The sequence below is a fragment of the Neltuma alba genome, unplaced genomic scaffold (assembly GCF_004799145.2).
Source record: "Neltuma alba isolate B1F8T4 unplaced genomic scaffold, ASM479914v2 tig00005577_pilon, whole genome shotgun sequence".
Taxonomy (NCBI): Eukaryota; Viridiplantae; Streptophyta; class Magnoliopsida; order Fabales; family Fabaceae; genus Neltuma; species Neltuma alba.
Window position 1 is genome coordinate 107898 of NW_021634163.1, and position 26880 is coordinate 134777.

Sequence of the window (26880 nt, forward strand, 5' to 3'; positions counted from 1 at the left end):
GATTTGGGAGTTGCAGGGAAACGCAAACATGATGTGGGAAGAGATAGCTACAAGGGTTCGTTTGGTAGCTAAAGCAATTTTGGGAGAATCCAAAGGTCCTGGTCAAAGAGATAAGGAGACTTGGTGGTGGAATAAGAGTGTGCAGGAGAAAGTCAAACAGAAAAGAGATTGTTTTAAGGCCATACACTTGTGCAATAGTGTAGAGAACCGGGAAAAGTATCAGTTGGCTAAAAAAGAGACAAAGAGAGCAGTGAGCGAAGCACGTACTAAAGCTTATGAAGGGTTTTATCAGGAGTTGGGAACAAAGACGGGAGAAAGAAATATTTACAAGATCGCGAAGCAAAAAGAGAGGAAAAAGAGAGATCTGGACCAAGTAAAGTGTATAAAGGATGAAGATGGTAAAGTGTTGGTTACTGATGGTGATATTAAGGACAGATGGAGGCTTACTTTTACAAGTTGTTTAATGAAGGAAGCAATTATGCGACTCAGGACTTGCAGGACTTGTTAATTAACGAAGATGATCGAAATTTGGCTTTCTACCGCAGGATACGTATCGGAGAGGTTAAGGCGGCTCTCAAGAAAATGGACAATGGAAAAGCCGTTGGGCCTGATGGTATCCCTATTGAAGTTTGGAAATGTTTGGGCGATGAGGGGGGGTGTGGCTAACCAAGCTTTTTAATGAAATTCTACGCTCTAAAAATATGCCGGATGATTGGAGGAGAAGCATTTTAGTTCCTATTTACAAGAATAAAGGAGACATTCAAAACTGTGCAAGCTACAGAGGGATAAAACTTATGAGTCATACAATAAAGTTGTGGGAAAAAGTGATGGAATATAGGTTGAGGTTGGAGACTTCTATTTCGGAAAACCAATTTGGATTTATGCCAGGGAGATCCACATCGGAAGCAATCTATTTACTAAGGGGTTAATGGAGAGATATAGAAGTAAAAGAAGAGATTTACATATGGTTTTTATTGACCTGGAAAAGGCTTATGATCGTGTGCCAAGAGAAGTATTGTGGAAGGCTTTGGAAAAGAAAGGTGTACGGGTTGCTTATATCAAAGCCATACAAGATATGTATGAAGAGGTAACTACCAGTGTAAGGACGCCTGGGGGGGAGACAAAGGACTTCCCTATTAAGATTGGCCTACATCAGGGATCCTCTCTGAGTCCGTACTTGTTCAACATTGTTCTGGATGTTCTAACTGAACCTATTCAAGAAAGAATCCCTAAGTCCATGCTCTTCGCGGATGATATAGTTCTTATGGCGGAATCAAAAGAAGAGATTAACACTAGTTTGGAGTTATGGAGAAGGACTTTGGAGTCGAAAGGTTTCCGTTTGAGCAGGAACAAAACAGAATATATGCATTGTGATTTTGGAGGGAGGCAAGGTAATGGGATTTGGAGGTGAGGATGGGAGAGCAAATTATTCCTCAAGTATCAAAGTTTAAATACCTAGGATCCATTATAGGAGGATGGGGAAATTGATGGAGACATTTCTCATAGAATACAAGCTGGCTGGTTAAAGTGGAGGAAAGCTACCGGAGTTATTTGCGATAAGAAGGTACCTGAGAAACTTAAAGGAAAATTTTATCGGACTGCTATAAGACCAGCTATGATGTATGGTAGTGAATGTTGGGCAATAAAGGGAAAACAAGAGCACAAAGTCGAGTAGCAGAAATGAGGATGTTGAGATGGATGTGTGGTCATACAAGAAAAGATAGGATTCGAAATGAAAAGATCAGGACAAGAGTTGGTGTGGCACCTATCCAAGAGAAAATGGTTGAAAATCGCTTAAGATGGTTTGGACATGTGCAGAGAAGGCCTTTGGAGGCCCCGGTGAGGAGGGTGGATCAAACAAGATGGAGTCCCATAAAAAGAGGCAGGGGAAGACCGAGAAGAACGTTGAATGAGGTCATTGAACGAGACCTCCTAGTCAGCAACATATCTAAGGATTGGGTTGTTGACAGAGCACGATGGCGTTGTGTGATTCATGTAGCCGACCCCACCTAGTGGGATAAGGCTTGTTGTTGTTGTTGTTGTTGTATGGTTTTAATTATGAAAGCCTTCCAAACCAACCCTATTTTTAAATTCGAAAGACTTGGGAGAAAGGAAAATAAGCAATTTTTGATTCCACTTATTGGATGCTTACCACCACAAGGCTCAAAGCCACGAGTAGGATGACCCAGAGGCAATGTTTCCTCCTCCTACTCCTTCTTGTTTTTTCCCCCTCCAATTTAGAGGAATCTGCACTAACAATATGAAGTTATAAACGAGGTCAAACTTGTAACTTTCTTATTAGATTTTTCATCTCATTATGTAACAAGACCATTGACAGATACAAAATTTTGAGTGGTTTTATGAACGAGCTCGGGGGAACTGTTTTTAAAGATATAATGATAATGGTTTATTAATGATATAGGGCTTGTTTGGATCAACAATGTAAAAGTACTTATAAGTACTTTTACGTAAGTCGAGACAAAATTTATTTCACATATTTACCTCGTATTTTATAAATTACGTTTAAAAAGTCACTTATTAGTCATTCCAAACAAGCTCATAATGATTATTGTATTTAACGGCCAACATGATGCCTATTCTCCTTGTTATTGTGGTTGAATGGGCTTTTGGAACCCAATTTCCTTATGTTTCACTTTTTCAACCTAAGGGCATGCATTGTCTCATTTAAAGCAATATTGTTTCTTACCAAAAAACAAAACCTTGTTCAAGACATTATCAAGGACTACATATAAGTACTTCTTGCAATAGATATTCCAACTTTTGTTTACCATATTGTGAGACATTAGTCCTTTCTATTAAACTCAACCTCTGTTAATTTTTTTTTTGTAGGCACAGGTATTTTTCTATTGGAGGAAATTCTATTCGAGATATTATTACGCACCAAATATGGGCAGGTCTTTTAGCAAAAATTTAAATATTGATTCATCACATTATGGAAGGCTAGCTATACTATTATACTCAACCTTTTTGGCAACCCTATTGGTAGTGTTTGGGTAGAAATAAAATTATAGTTTTAAAAGTGTTTTTACAGTATACAAAATAAATATGTAAAGGAATTTGTTTCAATTTGTAAAAAGTGATTTTAAAAAGTACTTTTGGGTTATCCAAACACCATGATAACTTTGTACATTCTCCCATGCGTCAGTCTTTCCGCTATTGGGCCTGTGATTCATTTAATAAATCGCGTGATCTTTTTGGGCCGTCCCAATTGAAGCCCAAATCAGTTCTCCATGTCCAGAAAGTCGGACCTCCGGTTTGGCAGCCCTCAGCCCTGGACTCGTCCAAAGTCTTCTGAAATTTCCGCTTCCCCAGTCCGATTTCTTCTTGGTTGCAGAGGTTCTTATCCTTTTCCAGGCCTTTTTCGTTTTCCTTCCGACGGCGTTGTGTAATACACCTAATCCGTGATTGAGCTCCTTTCACTTGCAACTTGGTTAGGTTTGTGATTGAGGTTGGCAATTGCATAAAGGAGGTTCATCCAATTACTGAACTGTTCCTCCGGCAAAGGAGGCTTTCGAATTCTCACGTGGTGTTGAACGATTATCGATTCTTAAGGGCGTGATTTCTTGATGAGCGTTTGATGGCTGAGCTACGCTATTTGCGGCATTTTGAGCTTGCTGTGCTCAGGTATGTTCTGTTTGTTTCTTCGTTTGATCCATTTCTTCTTCTGCTTTCTCGCTGTGTGTGTTGGATGGGAGTGTTACAAGAAAATCCGGTAATTGCGAAATCGATATGTTATATCTTACGGAATAGAAGATTGAACTTCAACAATGAATAGTAGACTAAATTTCCTTCAGCAATTAGAAGCATTGGAATCACAGAAAGCAAAGAGAGAGAAAGAGAGAAACTCTTCCGACAAACGAAGAAGAGGGGAAGAGGAAAGGAAGCTCCCATTTGTAGAGAAAGCTCGCAGTAGAAACACTCAAACAAAATTTTGTGGGCGGGTTGAGAATTGGCCATTGTCGGGACTTACAATGGGGCAATGCCGCTCTAGTTGGACTTTTAGGCCCATATTTTCAGTTGGCTCCACGATGATCCTTATAAAATATTAGTTGCAAAACAATTGGCCCAAAAAAGTTGGAAAAAAATATTATATGTATTTTTTATTATCAGATTTTTATAATTACTTTTTTATAATATGAAATTTAAAAATAATTATATAATTTTTATAAATAAATATTGAATGTATAGTTGTATACAGTTTAATATTATATGAATGATTTGACGTAAATATAACATCTTATCTATTGGCTGTTACATATTTTTGTAAATTATAGTGTGCATAAAATTTTTTAAACATGTCAAATCATTTAATAAAAAGCCCTAAAGACTACATATTTATATAAAAAAAAATTAGATAATGATTTTAAATAACAAATTATTAAAAAATAAGTTTATAAGAAAATCTTATGAAAAATATGATAATAAAGAATATTAAATGCTTATAATCCTTTTTCAATATTTTTGTTCCAACTTTTAGATATTTTGAGGTTTGGCTTAAAGTTGTAGACATTTCAAAAGGAGTGCATTGAAAACCATAGTAAAATTGTGGATGAAATTTACACGATTCCCAAAAATGTTGTTGGCATTTATTTATCTTCATTTCGTCTCACTATTTCATGTATTAAGTTTTTCAACACGACCCTTTGATGATGAGAAGGTTAGTTGTCATTTCTGTGAGATTAGGTGGCGTAGTATATTATGCCTGGCTCCAGTATATAGTTAATCAAGGTTAAAGGGGAGACTGTTTCTGGCTGAATTATGTTCTAAACTCTAATGATTTGGATTTACGTTGGTTATATGATGTTTAGGCAAATGTGAAACGTTATTTGTCTCTTGTTCATGGATTGATCCATCGAGTATATTTCCAAAGGTCAAAAGTTTTGAAGGTCTTTGAGTAATCTGAATGCAATTTTTTCTTAGAGCTTTATACAAATTAAAAGCAATCAACCCCCCCCCCCAAAAAAAAAAAAAAGCATTTTAAATGTCAAAGCTTGATCAGACTGTACGTTACTTATTATTATTTTTTTCCAACGGACTGTGCGTTACTTATTACAATAATTTGTAATGATTTGGGCTATCTCCCGTTATCATGAAGGACAAACAAAGTGGCTCTGCATACGCTTCCAGTCTGTGATCAGAAATTCATGACATGTTTCCCAGTTTGTAAGCAAAATCAGAAATTCAATCTGAAGCAGCTTTACATTATGCCCATTAAGATTGCTGCTCAGTGTTTTGTTGCAAGATCTTCAGTTGGGTCATTGAGACCTGGTGAAAAAGGCCCTCAAAATGGTGTTGGTGCCACTTCTTCGTATCCAGATAACTATCAGAGGTGATAATTAGTAAGGTTATTGTAACTTCTTTCTTTTGTACTGCCAATGCCTGCCCCATTGCTTATTCTGCAGATTGATCCCTTCTGCAGCATGAATGATTTTGAGAGACAGTTACAAGAATTATTTGATGATATTAAACAAATGATTAGGATGGGAAACAAAAATGACGCTACAGATTTGCTTAAGGCAAATTATGAAATGGTGAATGAGAGGCTAAGCGGAGGCACTAAAGGCGTAGAAGAAGCTGCTGTTCTGGACATCATAGCCCTAGGTTTCATGGCTGTTGGTGACTTCAATTTTGTTGGTTCTCTACTGAATGAGGTATGTCTTTTACACTTATGCATTATACCGTCATTTTGGCATCTTATGTTCGAGATTCCTTGGGTTCAAAATTCTGAATAACATAATATTTGTTACAGCAATAATTTTTCAGGGTATTATTATTAATTAGAGTCCATATCATGTTTAATACATAGGAGATTTAGAAGGTCGCACCAATTTGTACAGTAATCAGAATACTGCGAGAAGTCCCTTGGTTTTCTTCTGTTTTGTGTTATGGGTTTACCTTTATCTACTTTGATGAGACTTGTGAGACTTGAATAAGTTATGCACAAACATGTACAAGCCATCTGCATGATTCTGGTGAATGTGATTTCTGGCACATGAAAACTGGTGTCTTGCGTGTTCTTTTTTAGTATGACATTTTTGATTCCCTTGCATTAATTTTTAATTTCTTTGAACGATTATTTTAATTTGTGTGTACCTGTCAGATAATGAAAGGAGATTATGCATTTTGTATTTCTTTCTACATCAAATATCTTCTGCAAACATTTTCCTCTGCTTTTGTTGGTTCTCCCCTATAATCTTAATTACCATTCTGCCTCCATTTCACCTAACTTGTTCATGTATGGTCAGATGAAGGAAGTTGTTGACACTTTGAAGGATGATGCCCCACGTCTAGATTCAATTCTCATGCATATGGGAAGTATGTATTCAACTTTGGGGAACTTTGAAAGATCACTCGACGCATATCAAAGGGCTATTTACATCATGGAAAGGACCTATGGTGAGTATATTTTTCTTGCAAAGTTATTGGAGAGTAAAATGCTGCCGTTATGTCACCAATTAAAGTCACAGTCAGTTAATTTGATTAGCTGGTTTTATTATCAGATTTTGAATGTTGACATTAGTAGTATATGATCAAATTCTCTTGTGCTGATATGGGTTTAAAGGGCCATTTTCTTATAGGTAAGGATAGTACTTTTCTTGTCACCCACTATTTGGGCGTGGCCAAAGTTTATGGTTCTGATGGAAAAGCAGCAAAGGCAGTGGAAATGTACCAGCATGCTATTACTCTCCTGGAATCGAGTAGAGGCGCTGAAAGCAAGGATTTGGTTGTCCCTTTACTTGGTCTCGGTAACCTTTTACTTAAAGAAGGAAGAGCAAAAGATGCAGAAGCTCATTTTGTAAGGTTAAACTTCCTATTATTGATTTCCCCATCCCTTTTGTCTTTGCGCCGGTGGCTTTGCCTTCTTGCATATTCACTTTTTTTAACTTTGTTTTTGTTTTTGTTTTTTTTTTTGTTTTTGAAGAGTTCTGAACATATATACATCATTATATGGACAAAATGATGGTAGAAGTGGAATGGCTATGAGTTCCCTGGCCCAGGTGAAATGGGCTCAAGGTAACCTTATGATCTTGCTTATGACATTTCCCCCCTTTTCCTTTTATTTAATCCCTCTTTCTGTTATTTCTCATGTTTATTTGATGGCTGCGCGCTTAATAAAGGGACTTTAACTTCTAAATAGATATTTTAAGGATGAACATGGTTTAGAGGTTCTTGGTTGCATAATGGATCTTGCAACCTAACATGCATAAGGGTGGTGAAAAAGACGCTACGTCTGCATAAACAGTTTAATTGGCTTTAGGTAATGGATAGAAATTCAATGCTTTTTGCAGTTCCTTGATCATCAATATGCAAAATGGCATCCAACTTTGGGAACCGTTTCTTCTTGTCTCTTCTCTACACTAATTATTCTTGACCCAAAAAAAGGGGCATTGATTCATGTGGAAAATTTTATGCAGGGGAGATGGATGAAGCAATCCATTTGTATAAGAGCGCTCTTCAAATCTTAAAGGAATCAAATTACATGTCAGTGGATGACAACATTATGGAGAAGATGAGGGTAGATCTGGCTGAATTACTGCATGCCGTTGGCAGGTATACCTGTCTTCTACATAACGTTGATGTTGGGAATGAAGTGTTTTATTATGCTTTTGGACATAAATTTTGATTTTTACGAACATTTGTCGATGATTATTTTTCTTTCTCGGTTAACAAGTATCTTTAGGCAAGATCGGATCTACCTTTTCTTGGTTACCTCATGTTAGCTGGTTACTGTGTTGAAGCTCTATACTTGTGACGCCCTTATTGGCATATGCTGATTTCTAATGTAATTCTTATAGAGGACGAGAAGGAAGAGCATTATTAGAGGAATGTTTATTAATCACAGAAAGGAATAAGGGAAATGAGCATCCCGACTTGGTGACACACATGATGAACCTTGCAAGTTCATATTCACAGTCAAAAAATTATGTAGAGGCTGAGCGCTTGCTCCGAAGAAGTTTGAAAATCATGACAAAGCAGATGGGGACTGATGACCAGTCCATCACTTTCCCAATGATGCACCTTGCAGTTACCCTCTACCATCTCAAACAAGATGAAGAGGCAGAGCAATTTGCCCTTGAGGTTTTGCGCATACGTGAGAAAGCATTTGGAGAAGATTCTCTTCCTGTTGGTAAGATACGTTCCATCGACTTTTATTTCATATGACGAACATATTCATTCGCCATATAACTTCGCTGAGTTTCACTAGTTTCAGTGTACTATTTCTGGTGGATGGTTCTTATTATAAGTCATTTGATTGGGTATTAATTACGTTATTTTAGTACCATCCTTCTTTAAAGTCATTAATTATGAGATAAAATGTAAGACAAATATGAAAATTTTCATTTGAATATGGGTGAAGTAAAAAAGTTATTTCATTTTAAGACAAAGTTAATGACTTGACCATCTCTTCTTATTTCTAGTGAGGTGGTTAGAAGTGCCATATAATAGGAACTTGAGGGAATACTGAACATTGTGACAAGCTAACTCTACTCTGCTTGATCCATGGCAGGGGAGGCCTTGGATTGTTTGGTGTCCATTCAAACGAGGCTAGGTAAGGATGATAGTGAATTGCTCAAGCTGCTTAAAAGGATCCTGAAGATCCAAGAGAAAGAATTTGGGCATGACAGCGAGGGGGTTATGGTTACCCTGAAAAAAATTGTTTACTACTTGGATAGACTAGGGAGAAGACATGAGAAGTTTCCCATTCAGAGAAGGCTGTCTGTGCTCCGAAGGAAGTATAAGCAAATGGGTCGTCATTGAAATTTTATGTACGTCATTTCATTTGCAATCTTTTTTACCCTTTTTGCTTGAAGCATATTTCTCTTCTTCTTCTTTTTCTTTTAATATAGGTGAAGCATATTTCTCTTTCATCCAAGGTTGTTATATATTATCATGCTTCACTCCAAGATAATTCAGGGGAAATCGCATCTATTTTCTAGCTAATTGTTTGTTTTTATGTTACTTAGAATTAATCTTAAGGATAAACTTGTGTTTCAATGCCGTGTCATCATAAAAATGAAATTAAATTTAGATTGACCAGATCAAATCTAGACGATCCAAATGGAATGAGCATTGAGCATCCAAACTGATCCCCAAGAGAATGACATCCGTACGACTTCCATTTCGTCTCCTTGTCATTAAACATGCCATCTCTCACTCAGGAGAGCTTAATGTCATAACCAATTTCTTCTAAAGTCACTCCCTATTAGTCATTAACTTCATTACACCCTTTTTTCCCTCTCTCCCTCCTTTAAGTTTCTGATACTCTCACTAGGTATGTTGATTGAAGCCTCCATGACGAATTTTCTGATACACCCATTCTCAAGCCAACAGCATATTTGTGTTGCACTATGAATTGAGGTCTATCAGTTATATATTTGCCATCCGCACCATTCCTTCACTGTAGGATTCAAATTCGGTTTCAAATGATGACATAAGTTCTGGTTGAGTTTATTTCTCAGGAACAAGTTGAGAAACTCAGGATGAGGCATTAGCCTTCTAAAAGCACTCCAAAGAAGGCTTGTAAGAAAAATGAATGATATATGATGAGCTGTGAAATGTGTAAATGGTAATAACTAGAATTTGATGATATGGAAGAAAAAATAGATTTAAGGCAAAGCAACACATATGGTGTTACAAAAACATCAAAGAAGAAACATTTAAAGGCAAATTAATGTCTGGTGGCTCAGCTTGCATAGAACTACACAGCAACCGGCCATAAAACTGAGACAGCTTTCAAAACAAACATAACCATACAACCTAAAAGGATTAATACAAACCCTCGTCCTTGGGTTTAGTACGCAAGGGGGTCGGACACTCTCACAATTGGAGTGGGTTCGATCCCTGAGCTGGTCGAGGTGTTGGGGAGGCATATTAGAAGCCAAGGTCTCAGCCTGTAAGATGTGGAGCACCTGTCCCACTATAAGTTACAGTGCTGGGTAGGACTGGAGTTAAGGGTTAGTTTCCTTATTCTTAGATCGTGGGTGAGCCCGACTCCCTTCCTAAAATTTCCCCTTTTTCTCACCAAAAAAAAAAAATTAAAGGATTGATACAACATCCAGAATAGTCTGCACAAGGTGGCACCATCAAGTATTGATGATTTACATAGAAAGAACTTAATTATGCAGCTTTCCAAGAAGAAAGTAGGGGAGTCCTTCCATGGAGCCATTCCACTACCATCTCTATCGGCCTTGAAAGCATCAGCAGCAGCAAGAGACTCCAGCTGTGCCATTTCGTCCGGCGTTCGCTTAACTGACGAGGCCCTGATATTTTATTGAAGTTGTTGATTTTCGTGGTTCCAGGCATGATGCAGACATCTTTCCCTAGTGGTGGAGCCATGCCAAAGCTAGCTGGGATGGAGTGCATCCCTTTTTTGTAGCCACTTCATTAATCCTCTCAAATATAGTTTTGTTGTGCTACAGGTTTTCAGGCTCGAATCTGGGCAGATAGTGCAACTAAGTAGAACACATGTGCCAGTGAGATTATATATAGATGTCAAACGGCCAATAATGAACATTACAAGTGTGAATAATTTTTCCTCTCGTTTAAATTGAAACAAAGTGCTAGGACGTGATGCATCACCAAGCAAGGCCAAGACACTCATGGACTCATAACAGGTTATGAGATTACAAATATTAAATATCATTACATTTTATATTCATTCTTATTTTCCACTTTTATCTTTTGCACCCACAACTCCATATCATATCATAATACATATAATGGTTGCACATTGGTACATGGTCTGTTTGGATTGGTAGTAAAAAAAAGTAATTTATTTTCAATTTGATTTTTAGAAAAGTTAGATTAAGTAATATAATTAATATTTAGATTGGTTTTTATAACAGTTAGTTTGTAAGGTAGAAAAGTTGCTTGGATTATAATTGGATAAGTAAATTTAGTTTGCAGAATGATTAAAATGGGTATGACTTTTATTAAATAATGAAAAATGATTAAAAAATTACTTTACAAAATATAATAATTTTAAATTATTTTAATAGGAAGGAGTTATATTTAATGAATAAAATATATTTAAATTAGAAATTATAGTAATGTGAAAATTTTTTAACCAAATAATATTACATAATTAATTGGACTACACAATTTATGTAAATACAAAATGAAAAATAATATTAAAAATATTATAAAAGTTTTGTTAAAAATTATTTTTATTTAAAAGAGCATTAAAAATAAATAATTAAAAATTGGTTGGAAAGCACATTGAATATGTAGAAAGAAGTATAAGGAGAACAAAAACCTAGGGATAAAAATGTCTTTTGATTTTGAAAAGTAGCTTTTGCATAAGCAAGATAAAGTATAAGCCATAAAAATTAGCTTCTAACTTAAAGTGATTTTTTTAGGCAAAATACCAAAAAAAAAAAAAAAGAAGCCTGAAATTGTCAAATTCCAATTCAGAAAGTTAAGGGTTCAAAATAACAAAGAGGAAAGTAAACCCAAATTAAAATTTTGAAATTCAATTAAAATGACAAAAATGCCTCTTTATTTTTATTTTATTTTAAAAACTTCAACCTCTCGTAGGAAGCCACCACCACCAGCCCTCATCGTGGCAGCCCACTAGCATGGTGGCTACCGGCAAGGTTTTCTTTTTTGGCAACAACTTTTTTTGGGGTTGGCCCACATGACCATGAGGTGGTGGGATCAAATCCCACCCTCACCACTTTCCTCAAATAATTTCCCATGGCCCAAAAAAAAATTGCTGCTAGAAAAAAAAAAACCTATTGGTAGCCGGCGTGACGTCGATAGCTAGCTACCAGTGAGGGTCGTTACTGGTGGCTTCTAGTGAGGGGTTAAAGTCTTTAAAATATAAAAACAACAAATGGATATTTTTGTCATTTCACTTGAATTTTAAAATTCTAATTTGGATTTATTTCTTTCCCTGTTATTTTCAACTCAGGTTCCTAAATTGGGATTTGACAATTTCATGTTTCTTTTTTTTTTTTGGGTCATTTTTTTCAATGACTTGTATCCAAATGTGATACCAAACATAATAAAATAACCCAATCTGGCTTTTGCTACCTAAAAGCTACTTCTAACTTCTTCAATCGCTCAATCAAACAAACTTGCAATGTATCTTATTCTAGATAGATAGATAGATATATATATATCTATATATGGATGTATGTATTTTTGTTTTTCAAACCCATAACCCCAACCCCCTTCAAATAATCTAGCCCACTATAATAGCATGAATTAAGAGAATGAATACGAGAATTTGTCACCAGTTATCAATTAAACATCAGAGTATCTTTATTCATAGACAGGAGTTCTGCTCTAAAGCATGAAGTTGGTAATAGGTATATCAAGAATCACATTTTATGGTACAGAGCATTGCCTCTGGGCCTGTAGCTATATCTTTTTCTCACATAAGATTGCAGTCAAGCGAAAACCCATTTCCCCACGAGGAAAAGACATCTACGAAAAGACAGATGTTAACGACCATTTGTTTTGCATTACTGCAACAGATAACTGGCAGCTATTTAACTGTGACTTGCTACTCTCTCTCTCTCTCTAAACACACACACACACACGTTTATACTATGACAATACTTAATAATGGTTAAGAGAGCCATGCCCTCAAACAGTTCGTTACCTTCTCAAAAATATCAAGTGCCCTGAGTGCGTATGTTAGTTTACAAACCGACAGATGCCAGAGATATATAATATATTCTCTCTGTACCCAATTCATGCTACATATTGAGACAGATAGCTAAGAGATCAGAAGAGGAAAGAATTCTCAATAATTCCAGACTGAATCTCCGTACGTATTTTCAGTAGTCAAGCACAAAAGCCTAACAACTTGCTAAACTATACTCTGAAGTGAACAGGCCATTAGCAGACTGAATCCCTCGTTCTATTGACTTTGCCTTTAGAAATTAATTGTAAAAACTATTAACCAACAATTTCTTTTCTCTCTGTTTAAAAAAACAATTTCTTTTATCTAATAATAGTTGATTCTTTTGAAACTATAACTGAAATGCGTAAATGATACTCCCTCTGTTTCTTATTATAAGAGACATTTGATGCTTATGGCATGTTCCTATATATAAGAGACATTAAAAGTTGTCTCTACTTTTTGTGTTGATTCCTATTTTACCCATATTTATTGTCTCTAACTCACACTCTCTCTCCTTCCCACTTCTCTTTCTTTTAATAATTCACCATTGTTCTCTCTCCTTATTAATGAGGGCATTTTTGAAAAAAAATTATACTTTTAACACATTAATTATTCTTAACTAATTTTAACAGTTTTTTTGATCAACGTAATTCGGTTATTCGTCTCTTATAATAAGGAACGGAGGGAGTAATAACTAGAGTTTGATAATATAGAAGAAGAAACAGATTTAAGGCAAAGCAATCTCTGGCGGCTTGGCTTATTTAGACCTGCATACACATGGTGTTACAAACAAAAACATCGAAGAAGAAACAGATCTAAGGCAAAGTAATGTCTGGTGTCTCCGTTTACTTAGAACTACACAACAACAACCGACCATAAAATTCAAACAACTTTAAAAGTCACACATAACCATGCAACTTAAAAGGATTGATACAACAAGATAAAGAACAGTTTGCACAAGGTTGCAGCATCAAGTAATTGATGATGTACAGAGTAAGTACTTATTTATGCAGCTTTCCAAGAAGAAAGCGGGGGGGAGTGTCAGAGTCCTTCCATGTAGCTATTCCGGACCCATATCTATCACCCTTGACAGCATCAGTAGCAGCAAAACATTCCAGCTGTGCCATTTCTTCCGGTGTTAGCTTAACCAACAAAGCCCCAATATTTTGATCGAAGTTCTCGATTTTCGTGGTTCCGGGTATGGGGCACACATCATTTCCCTTGTGGTGAACCCAGGCCAAGGCTAGCTGGGATGGAGTGCATCCCTTTTTTGTAGCCATTTCATTAACCTTCTCGAATATAGCTTTATTGTGCTCCAGGTTTTCAGGCTGGAATCTAGGCAGATACTGCGACTGGGTAAAAGACATATACCAGTGAGATTATATGTAGATATCAAACGATCAATAATGAACATTACAATTGTGAATAATTTTTGCTCTTTGTTTAATTCGAAAGAAAGTGTCAGGTAGGAGGGATTATAAAATCTTGATACATCACCAAGCAAGGCTAAGACACTCATGGACTCATAGCAGGTTAAGAACTAGAGGTAGTTGAGTAATTTGAATAGATTAAGGATGTTTGTTAAATTAGTTATTTGTAATAAATAGGTATTATCTTTCTTAGAATAACCTTGCTAATTGTGTGTATTAGTTGAGCTACTCCTCCGGTCCTTAATATAAGACCCATTTAACTAATTTAATTAGGTTAAGAAAGTTAGGTAAGTTAATTAATTATAAGAAATGTGACACGTTTTTCCTAAAACACCATAATCATTTTTTTAATACCCCCTTTCCCTCTTCTACTTGATTATGGTTGAGGGAGTATCTATAAGGGTAATTTAGAGAAAATTGATAAATATGAGAAATGGGTCTTATATTTAGGACCAAAACCAACTCAAGAATTGGGTCCTATATTAAGGACCGAAGGAGTACTATTTGATGGAACTTTTAACATATGCAACTACTATAAGAACTACTTAAAAAAAAAAAGATAAATATAAGAGACAGAGTGAATTAGGATCTTATATTTAAGACCAAATTGTATGTCAAACTAGCTCTTATAATAAGGATCAGAAGTGGTATTAAATATCATAATATTTATATTCAATCTTATCATATCATAATAGTGCATGTATCTTATTGTAGATATATTAAGTACTTTTATTGCCAAAAATAATTCGTTACTATTTTCAGAAATACCAAAGTGTCCTGAGTGGGCATGTTCGTTTACAAACAAACAGATGCCAGAGAGATACATAATGTATTCTTTCTGTACCTAATCCATGATACATTTTGAAACAGATAAATAAGAGATCAGAAGAGGAAAGAATTCTCAATAATTTCAGACTGAATCTCTGTTTGTAAGTATTTTCAGTAGTTAAGCACTAAAACCAAACAACTTGCTAAACTATACTCTGAAGTGAACAGGCCATTACCAGACTGAATCCCTGGTTCTATCGATTTTGCCTTCAGAAATTAGTTGTAAAAAGTATTAATCAACAATTTCTTTTCACTCTGTTTAAAAAATAAAAAACTATTTCCACTCTGTTTAAAAAATAAAAAACTATTTCTTTAACTAACAGTTCATTCTTTTAAAACTAGAACTAAAATATCAGAGGACAGAGTAAGGTCAGAATCAGCAGTCAATGGTTTACTATCATATTCTAAGGCCTTGAAATAATTTATCACTAGCATGACAGAAGCAACTATAGTTCATCATCTGTATTGAGAACAACATGAATTAACACAAACCTTCCGGAAGTCATCCTGTGTCAGATTTTCAAGTAACTGTGGTCCCGATGACAAGAATCCTCGTCCAAGAGGACTATAGGCAACAATTCCAATGCCAAGTTCCCTGAGAATGTGGCAAACCAATTCAGAAGTCATAAGGATAAACACTTGTTGCAGTTTATTCAAGGGCTCCAACATGAAGAAATAATAGATATTATGAATAAATATTTGTCTTTAGCTTAAATCTCACCTGCAGGTTGGAACAATTTCTTCCTCCACATCTCTTGACCACAAGGACCATTCCAATTGCACAGCTGTTATAGGATGAACAGCATGTGCTCTTCTAATTGTTGAAGCTGAGGCCTCAGACAATCCAATGTATTTTATTTTTCCTTCCTCAACAAGTTTTTTAAGTTCCCCAACCTTATCATATGGGAATAATTTTGCATTTATCAGTCATAAACAAATGTTCAAACAAGTCAACAAATCCAAAAATTCAAGGACATGAATTCCTTTCTCCAGAAGAAGTATCATGTACAAGTTGAGATGGATGCATGTCAATGCCTCGCCAATTTGTCTATTCCATGTATCAGAGTTGCATCTGTTTTAAATCCAACCTTTTCAATTGGGTTTAATCACTCCCTTCCCATATCCTATTACCCACTATTCACTCCCTAGTTTATGGACCTATGTGTGAGTGAAAAATTTCCCCTATTTTGGGAAAATTGTCTTGTTGGATTAAAATAATGCTCTATACTTTTCCAATTCAACAAGGCAGAGTCATATGCTATTAATTAACATTAATAATGAATTATTGAAAAAGCAGAACCAAGAAGGATGGTTGAGAAGCCACTTGTCAATATTAAATTTAAATTATATTACATTGCATAACATTTGATATAATAAAGGAAAAATGACAAAAAAAGACTGTGAAAATTGCAAAATCTCAAATTAGGTATTTTCATAAAAATGTATTGTTATTTGCAAATTAATTTCGTAACAAATTCTGATTTAGAATTTTGCAATTTCCACTGCCTTTGTTTTTCATTCTCCCTATAATAAAATACACTTTGTATCACTTTTGTTTCGCCCTTCCGGTCTCATCCTCTTCATTTTGACTCTTCAAGGTTATATTAATTCAATACTCTTCCAATATGGCAATATTTAGTCACCACGTGACCAAAATAAATATATGAAGATTAAAATAGTGAAGTAATTTACCGTTAAAAGTATATTTGTGTATATTAAAAGGGTTTGAATTCCCTTCACCAAAAAATAAAAAAGGGTTTGGCTTCCAATGCTGTTTAGTAAGACTAGATGGCTTTCTTTTTTCTTTTTTTTTTTGGACCAGCAGGCTAGATGGCTTTCAAAGTGTACTTAAACCGCATGGAACATCATGATTTTGTCTGTTTAATAAGTGGGAAGGGAAGGAAAGGAGACCATCTGAGTAATATTTTCGTACCTGACAATTTTACCCATAAATATTTTCAATATTTCTATTTTGCCCTTACTAATCACTAAACACCTGACGGAGTGAGTTTAGCGGCGTCGACCAAATTGATCTCCTTGGACGACGACCTCCTCCTCCCTTCCACAACGGCGACGGCGACCTCCGGTTCGCGATTGCCCTCACTAACCGTGATAGTTTTTTTTTTTTCTTTTTAAAATTAGGGGCGGGTCAAAGACAGTGATGGTGGGTTTTTTTTCTTGTTCTTTTTCCAATCAAAACGGCGAGATCTGGAGACGAAATCAAAATGGAAAGTAGAGTCGCAAATATGGGCAGAATCAGAAAACCAGAGAGAAAAAGCGCACAGAACACCGATAGGCACAACGATTTGACGTAAAGCTCCGGCGACATTGAAACAGGCTCGACGAAATAATAATATTAAGGTACCTCTCCGTTAATTCCCTTCCCTCCCTCCCATCCATTAAAATCCTCTCACAGCATTCATTGAACTAAATCATAATATGATAGATAGGAAGAGAAGGCAAACAAACCGTGACTTCGATAGGCACACGAGTATCAATACGATGCTGGTAGTAGAGATCAATGCAATCGGTGTCCAGTCTCTTCAAGCTCGCCTCACAAGCCGCTCTCACATACGCAGGATCGCCTCGAATCTCTCCCTTCCCATCCACATAACTGATTCCGAATTTGGTTGCCAATTCAACCTTCTCTCTTGTACCTCCCTTCAATGCTTATGCCAAGAAATTGAATTCATACCAAAAATTAGTCACACAAATCAGAGTGAACAAACATGATCTTGCGTTTTCGTCTTCTAAAAGGTGACCAAACCATAATTTTTAATTTTATAAGTAATTCTACGCTATACAAAATAAATACATATACATACAGGAGTTTATCTCCGTTTATAAAAAAAATATTTTTAGAAAACAGTGTTTGACACGGCGGGAAAACACCCCCTAAGTGAATTTCGGCATAGATTCTACGGCATTTTGATATCTTATTAGAAACTAGAACAATTTTCAACTTTTTATGATCTTTTAAAGAATTTTTACCCGAATCCTATCATAGATATTAAAAAGGTTAATATGATCTTCTCCAGTTGATTTCTGAAGCTCGCTCTCTGGTTGATCGCTCTTGGGAGGTGGATCTGGGTCTCATTCCGAGATCAGCTAACGATGTAGCCGATCATCTAGCTAAGAAGGCGCTTAAGACCGCCCCTGGTTTGCATCTGTTCTCATTCATGACTGAGGAGTTGCGTGAGGTAGTAATGAAGGATTACATCGTCGAGGCTGCCCCTTTTAGTTTGTTTTGTTTTGTCTCTTGGATATCAAAAAAAAAAAATTAATATAATCTTTAGTCTTTTAAGTTTGCGCCCATTTTAGTTTTAGTTTCTTAAATTTGAATTATAGGATTTGGATTCTCAGGAGATAAAATGACCTAAGTTTTTATTGGATCATAAGGACCAATATTTTAAATAAAAGAAAATTTGAAAAATCAAAACCTATAATTTATAACTTGAAGGACCAAAATCAAAATAAGAATAAATTTAAAGGATCAAAATTTACATTAACTCATTAAAATGTAAAAACTTGATACTTTTAATCTTCTCTATAGGGGTTGTGACTCTACACACGGGTGTTATATCGAAAATTATATCTCTTTTCTGAAAGGATTGGCAGTAGGGGTGGAAATAGGCCAAATGGCCTGTTAGGGACCTGTGACCTGGTCTGGTTTATTTAGATATTAGAACAGGTTTAGGCCTATAAAAAGGCCTGCTTACTTTATCATGTCAGGCTCAGGCCTGATAGTAAACCTGTTAGGCCTATTAGGCAGCCTGGTCCTATTATCTTTTTTTTTAGGTTAAAATTGTAAATGAACAGGAGGGAATCTGTTATTCTAATTGGTTAATTGAGGAAACTCCATCCACATAAATGTGTTATCTAGAGCTTATTGCATGCTTCATTTCATTTCCATTCTCTATAATAAAAATAATTGATACGTGTATAATAACACATATTTAAACGGAAAAAGAAAACATAAGTGCATTAAAAAAAATAAAAGCATCATTCATTTATTTGATCCATGCTTTCTATATTAATCTTATATAGAATATATATATATATATATAATTGACCTATTATGTGTTAAACCGTATATATGTGTGCTCAATCTAATTCTTATTATAATAGTTGCTTAATTAATTTAAATACATCAATAAATTATAATAAATGTAACTTTTTTTTTTTAAAACAACCATGTGTAACGACAGGATCAAATATCATTTTGTTAGTAAATTAGTTTGAACATACGATAAATTTAAAATGTAAAAGGGATTAAGGATGTTTCATATTTTAAACTAGATCTAATCATCAACTAATTTTTATACTAGAGATGGGATGAAGTGATATTTTTATACCAGGGTGAAATTATGTTTTCTAATAATTTTTTATATTTGATTTTTTTTTGGGCCTAAGGGAACATGTTTTACAAATTGTGTTAATTTGATAATTTCACATTTTCTGCTTGTATTTTAGATAAATTGGATTGAATTATTGTAATTTTAAATTGATTTATGTGTGTTTGAAATTTGTTAAAAAAAACATACTTCTTAACAGGTTACAGGCCAGGCCAGGTCTGATTACAAGCCAGGTTCAGGCCAATTAAAAGGTTTTTCACTGGCCGCAGGCCAGGCTCAAGCCAACAGGCCTTACCATAGGCTGAGCCTGTTAAGGGTGACTCTTGGCATGGCCTTGCCTGTTTCCACCCCTGATTAGCAGCATGGCAGATTGTTCTTAGCTATGAGATGATAACAAAATAGTTGACCAACTTGCCAAGCACTCTTATAGATTACATGTTAACTACTGTTACTATTTCTTCTCGTTTTTATCATAAATTTTAAATAATTAATTCATGAATGATAAACAATTAGTTAAATTTAATTAAAACAATAAGTAGATTAAACATACAAAATTTTTAACTATGTTCTTATAATAAATAAGAAAAAGGATGAAATAGAAGGGGTGAAGAAATGTGATAAAAGAGAGCATGACAAAGAAGATAGAATAAATAACTAAGAGCAAAATTAGGGGAAAAAAAATACTATATGTTAAAGACAAACTCAAATTAAAACTTATAAAATGAATCACACATCTTCTTAAATTTAAAATTTATGGATAGAAAGGGGCAAGTACCTATCTTTCCTTAATTTAGATGGTTGGTGAGGAAGAAAGCGGGTCTTTTGTTGTCACCGTTAGTTCATTTCTTAGGGATACTTGGTTAACTTGCTAAAATCACTTTTGGAGCCCAAACCATGGTTTGGCCCAAAATGTTACTAAATACCCCATATTTTTATGAAATCATATTTAGGTTCCAAAATTATGGTTTGACCCATGTAAATCATGACCCCTGAAAAGCCAAAAAAAGTTGTTTTGAAAATGTGGACATTTTTTTTTTTACATTGTAATCCTATATATAATATTTAATATAAGGATTAGTTAACTAATTTAAGTAGATTAAAAAAATTAGTTAAATTAGTTATTTGTAATAAATAGATGTTGTCTTCCCTAAAATACTCTTTCTAATTATGTGTATTAGCTAGAAGTACCATTTGATGAAATATTTAATATGTACAACTACTATAAAGACTACTTTGAAAAAAATAGATAAATATGAGAAATAAAATGGATTGAAATTTTATATTTAGAACCAAATTGAATATCAAAATAGCTCTTATATTAAATATCGGAGGTAGCATGTTGCTAAAAAAATAGTTGTGAAAAAATGTTATGGGATTTTTTTGTTTAAAATCTTTAAGGCAAAATAATATTTTTTTGTTGGAAAAAAATTAATCATTCTTCTAAAAACATATTCAATCCTATATTTTATAAATACTTATACACATATTAATTATTTAGTAATTATATTTTTTATATATTATTTATTATGTTGGCAAAAATATATTATTAACAAATTTATTACTTCAAATAAAAATATATTATAAAATCCATCTTCTATGTTATTATCATATTAACTTATGTCCTTTTTAGTAATTTGTACAAATAAAAAGTGTTTTTAATAACAACTATCCAACTATTTTCATTTTATCAGAATTATTTTTTTATAAAATCTATTCTCAAAAATAACTTTTCTCCTAGAAACCTTTCTATAAACTATAGTTTGGTTTTATTCAAATACCTTTTAAGTTAAGTTGACACATTCAGTTTTCACTCGGACAGAGAGAAAAAAAGAACCTGATCGTCTTTATACCACGAAAAAAAAAAAACCGAAACTTTAAGAATCACCGAAAGGAAAAGGAGTTCGTATGAACAGTACCTTCCCGAGAAGGATTTCATTGGCGTGCGGCCCGTAGACGTCAGAAGTGTCAAAAAATGTGACGCCGCTCTCGACAGCATGGTGGATGAGGGCGACCATGTCGGGTTCGGGTTTCGGAGGCCCGTAACCGAAGGTCATGCCCATGCACCCGAGTCCCTGAGTTGAAACTTCCATGCCTTGTGACCCGAGCTTGATCCTACCCACTTTCACCATTTGTAAGAATTGAGATGAGGGCTATTACGATGAGATGAGAGGAAGCGGGATAGAGAACAAGTGTGTATTTGGTTTACCTTGAATTCAGTTGCCCCCATAGGTTCACTCTTTTATAGTCTTCAATTTCCTTGTCTTCTGTTTGGCCCCCAAAAAAGAAAATTTCCTTGTCTTCTGTCTTTTTCTTTTGTCCTACAAACTTTATTAATAAAATTGTACTTCCTCACCAAGTTAGCTCATGACTTACAAAGTCATGAGTTTGAATCCTTTTGCCGACATAAAAATTTTATTGATGGGCAATCTATACATACATTTATAAGTGATCTATGAATCTGGAGGCATGTATTAGACTTGGTAAGCCCTTAAAACCAACTCACCTAGACTTTTTTACACTAAAAAAGATTTATTTCTTCTATTTCCATGCACTTAATCAAGCAAAACTGATGCCACCAAAAAATACTTTAAATATAAAACTATATGGTAAAATATTGTAAGATATTAGATGCATTTTAAAAGATATTTCAAAGTATTAGATGAACTCTAAACCATTCTTTTTCTGAAAATTTTCGTAAAAACTCTTTATATATCATTGAAATTCTACTTTTTATATTTATATTTCTATGCTTTTTCATTATTATTATCTAAAATAATGAAAAATATTAAAAAATATATTATTTCAATTATGACCAGCTGGAGTATGAATTAATCCTAATATGATCCACTAACCCTCCTCGAGAATTATAGCTTAAATTGTTTCAGTCTGAGTCGATTGTGTGGGGAGAGAATTATAATTAATTATTTAATTGCTTTAGTCTAAGTTGATTGCTTGAGTCAATATTTCGTGGGGAGCAAGGTATGAAAATAGAATTGTTTAATAAATTAATTGAGATAGTGGTTGAAGGATGAGTGATTCAAATTGTATATAATTCAAGGTCACACCGATCATTTAGAATAATAGAATCCAACTAAAAATACAAAGATTTTTATATATAACTCTAAAAAAAAGTAATATTTAAATAAAAATATTAATTCACAAGTAAAAACGTCTGGAAAACAATTTCTAAAAGGATGTTTTGACTATAAAACTATAGTTTTAGGATTTCTAAAAGTATACTCTCTTTTAACACAAAATAGAATATAAAATCGATATGCTAAAAATGTTGCAAAGAATTAAAAGACAGTGAGAATGCAAAATTACGATATATCTTAATTAAATTCTATTTATCTCAGTTTACGTCTAGTTTTCAACAAACCACTTGTCATTTCTTCATTTTTCTACTGGCTTGGACTGGGCGGCACTTGTGAGCCATTACAATCTTTATTTTAATTTCTCTGATCATCTAGAAAGAGTTGTTGGGCCTCTAATTAGATGATTACTTCTTAAGTTTTATACTCTCAATATTAAACGCCTTCTAGTATGTTATCAGTAAATTCGGACAATACTCAAATTGGATATGCAACTCAATGCAAAACAAAACAATAGTAATTTGCCAAGGTGGTGCTCACAACATTTATAATAGGAGTCAAGTGACCGTCTATGAAAATGTCAGGTGACTCGGCTTAGTTATACATACAAACATATAGAAGTCACTTGCCCACTTGCCCTATAGATTCACAACTTTCAAAAAACATATAACCATGTACACTCTGAAAGAATTTACACAAGAATTGACCTCCTTAATTATGCAGCTTTCCACAAGAAGAAAGTGGGAGAGTATCAGACTCCTTCCATGCAGTTACTCTATCCCCTTATACATCCGTTTCGGAACCTCTCTTCTTTCTTTTTCATCCTCTTTCCTCCTCTTCTTTTTAAAATCATTAGATTATTATGTTAACGGTTGAGATTTAAATCTTATTAAAACTATTATTAAAATATTAAATTATAAAAATTAACAAATAATAAATCATAAACTCTATTGAAGTTTAATTACAATGGTTTGCATATATACTAAATATTTTTAAAATTTTTTATAAATAGTTTTTAAAAATTAAAATCTGAACTTTTAAAATATAATAATCCAAAGTTTATAAAAAGTAGAGGAGGGAAGAGGATGAAAAGGGAATAGGAGAGGTTCCGAACCGATATCCATCACACTTACAGCATCAGCAGCAGAAAAGACTCCAGCTCCGCCATTTCTTCCCGCGTCAGCTTAATGGACAAAGCCCAAATATTTTGATCGAAGTCCTCGATTTTGGTGCTTCCAGGTACGCGGCACACAGTGTTTCCCTGATGGTGAAGCCAGGCCAATGCAAGGTGGGATGGAGTGCACACCTTTCTTGTAGCCATATATATATATATATATATGTGCGTGTGTGAGCAAAACCAAAAATTAAACAGTTTTAGTAATTCCATTCTCCAACATTGATATGATGTATATGTTTTAATGGATGTATGTTACCTCCAATTCTAAATATAAGATCTTATTTATTAGATTTTATATTTGGGATTCCACACAACCTACTTGAGCTCTGGTTTTGACCAACCAAGGAAGTGATTTTTTTTTACATGAGGACAATAAAGTCATTTCCCATTTAGTCATGTGCATATGAATATTTATATACAAGTATTTTATATATGTATATATATGACTAAATTATACAAATGTCCGGTCAGTTACACATAACCTTACTGAACACCTCCTAACCTTTTATTTATTTATTCTTTTTACCATGGACCTCTTGCCTTTACCACGTCAGATCAATGGAAAATATGCACTGCATAAAATTTTTCTGAACTTTAGGATAAAATTTAGCCCCCCAACAAAAAAAAAACTCAATGAAGATAGTGAGTGAGAGCTTTCAATTAACAATCTATTCAAAGGCTTGATCACAGATAGAGCACAATTATATTATGCAATCCATGTAGTTAACCCTTACCTAACAGGATATAAAGCTTTGTTGTTGTTGTAGCTAATAAATATAGGCTTTATAAGTCCAATTTTATGGAATTGTACAGAAGACTCGATACATTTTATATTCAACTAGTAATCACAAGTTCGGAGAGAACACACATCAATAAGGGAATGCATTAGTAAATACTACCTCCAGTTCTTAATATAAGAGCTAGTTAACTAATTCAAGTAAATTAAGAAAATTAGTTAAGTTAGTTATTTGTAATAAATATGTGTTATCTTTCCTAAAATATCCTTATTAATCAAGTGTATTGGTTAGAACTATCATCATTACAAGGACAATCTTAGAAAAAAAAAGATAAATATGAGAGACAAAGTGGATTAGGATCTTATATTTATGACTAAAATAAAAGTTAAATGAGTTCTTATATTAAGAAGCGAAGGTAATATATCACAACTTGACTCATAATTTATTGGCTTGTTCCCATTGAGGTAAAGACTTGAGTCAATTAATTTCTTCTTACACTAGCTGAAATATATCAATAATGAACTTATATGTCTTTTCATGCATGCAACTTTCGCTTCAGAAGAACATACAATGGGCGCCTCTTACATTTAGGATTACTAATGATTTCTGGGAATTCCATAATTTTTTTTTGAAACGATCAAAAAGCTCATCAACAATTACATCTCCAAACTGCTTCACAATCAGCACTTCCAAACATTAAATTTCCAAGCTTGGCATGAATAAGCACTTTTAATCCATTATGACCATTTACTGGAGGCTAAAGTCTTTGTTACTTTCAAATATTGTCGCTTGGGAGATATGTGGGCACATTGAAATTGTCCACTTTTTCTTTACTTATGAGTCCCTGCATTGGGAAAAAAAAATTACCAAAATCTTAAATTATTTTTTTCACACAAAAGCTTACTACCTCCAGTTCATAATGCAGGATACTTCCAACACATATAACGCATATTAGGAACATCCATTCCCCCCCCCCCCCAAATCTCATAAGAAGTTGAGTATTATTATTATTTTTTGGTTTTCCCCTTATCTACAAGTAACACCAACAATTTTCATGCAAAATTGCTGGAGGCACATTAACCAACATTGGGGTAAAAATAAAAGATATTTCTTATTAAAACTACAAATTTCCTACATTTTGAACCGACCATATGAGGTGCAGAGAAAGTTCTATGCTATAAACCAGATGGTGTATATAACAAATAATAGTCCGGTGCCATCCCTAAATTTAGTATATAATTGCCAAAGTTTTGCCGACCAAGGAGCTTGTTTATGTCTGAATAATATTTTATTCTTTCCAAATATGTGCTAAATATGGGTAAATTTTGGAAAGATTATTTAGGGTTGGGGGACAAATAATCAAATAGAGGTATTTTTAGATTTTTTTTAAAACATCATAGAATTCTGATCTATATATTATAAATAAAAAAAATAAGGGCTAAAAATTATGTATCATATTTAGGTATGGGAAAAAATTAACATATTGTGAGAGAATAGTTGTCTAATATTCCAAATGGGCCTAGTCACTTTAAATGAGTTTCGCCCTATCAAATAATTAACTTCAAAATACGAGGTAAGTATATGAAAAAAAAATTTATAAAATTTTATCTCTATTTATGTAAAAGTGTTTATAAATTCTTATATTAAGCAGCTCCAAACAAGTTTTATAGAAGTCAAATTCAATTACATACCAATTTAATCATATACATTAGACAGCTTCCCATGAGTTCAAGATCTTTCCCAGGATGCAATTCACCATTAAAATCAGTTACATCATGAGCAGCCTGCATCATATTGCCATTAATCCATTGCCCACAAGTTCTTGAGCTCTGGCTTGCAAAAATCTCTCCAAATCCATCATAAACTGACTCTTATAAGCATCTTCAACTTCACTTGGACCATTCGTATGATGGATTCTTCCCCTGTTTCCAACCACCACAAGTTCTACCAGTAAGCTCTTTGGGCAGCTCAGAAAGCCAAGGCAATGCTGAAGATATATGAACTAAATGCAAGCTTTGTTTGGAAATAAACGTCCATGGAAAGAGCCAGGAACTGAAGCAGCAAATTAATTTTTATTGGGAGGAAGATTTTGAAAGAGAGTATTCAAATCATTTGAGACTTGGTCATTGAAGAAGATTAGAAATTCTGAGGCATTTTGGTAATTTCGGGATTGGAATTGGAGCTGTATAATTTTTTCTATTATGTTTTGTACTGCGGTGAAAGTGTTGGGTCTTGTAGAGCGACCCAAGTCTGCTATGCAAATTGGATTTGTAGATGAAGCACAAATGGCTCTTGAATCAAACTCGTCAACTATTGCACTTTGCAAAGGACTTTTGGCTTCTTCAATTATATTCCTCTGCACACGTCATGTGGTTACTTAATTAGTTATATCTTATGTGCGTATCAAAATCTCATAGAATTTTAAAATACTCCCTCCACTCCAGAATTCGGAAGCTAAGTAACTAGTTTATAGATATTAGAAGAGGTTATGGGTCCTATACCCACGAGGACCAAAGTGAGCGTGGCTCGGTGTGTAGAGTATGGGTGTGGGTTCCCTCCCAATTGTCTAAGTAAAAAAAAAAAAAAACAAAATTTGTCCTGAAGTT

General features: G+C 34.1%; 1 protein-coding gene and 1 pseudogene across 1 annotated transcript; one reads left to right on the top strand and one right to left on the bottom strand.

Annotated features, from left to right (window-relative positions):
• The first annotated feature begins 3312 nt into the window (after nucleotides 1-3312).
• LOC114748035 (kinesin light chain 1-like) lies at nucleotides 3313-8858 on the top strand. The gene is made up of 9 exons (XM_028936392.1): nucleotides 3313-3645; nucleotides 5117-5350; nucleotides 5441-5672; nucleotides 6267-6417; nucleotides 6600-6822; nucleotides 6944-7035; nucleotides 7437-7572; nucleotides 7818-8149; nucleotides 8531-8858. The coding sequence occupies exons 1-9, from the start codon at nucleotides 3599-3601 to the stop codon at nucleotides 8779-8781; spliced, it is 1698 nt and encodes a 565-aa protein (XP_028792225.1). The 5' UTR covers nucleotides 3313-3598; the 3' UTR covers nucleotides 8782-8858.
• A 4523-nt stretch (nucleotides 8859-13381) lies between these two features.
• LOC114748038 (auxin-induced protein PCNT115-like) lies at nucleotides 13382-21464 on the bottom strand (annotated as a pseudogene).
• Between the last annotated feature and the right edge of the window lie 5416 nt (nucleotides 21465-26880).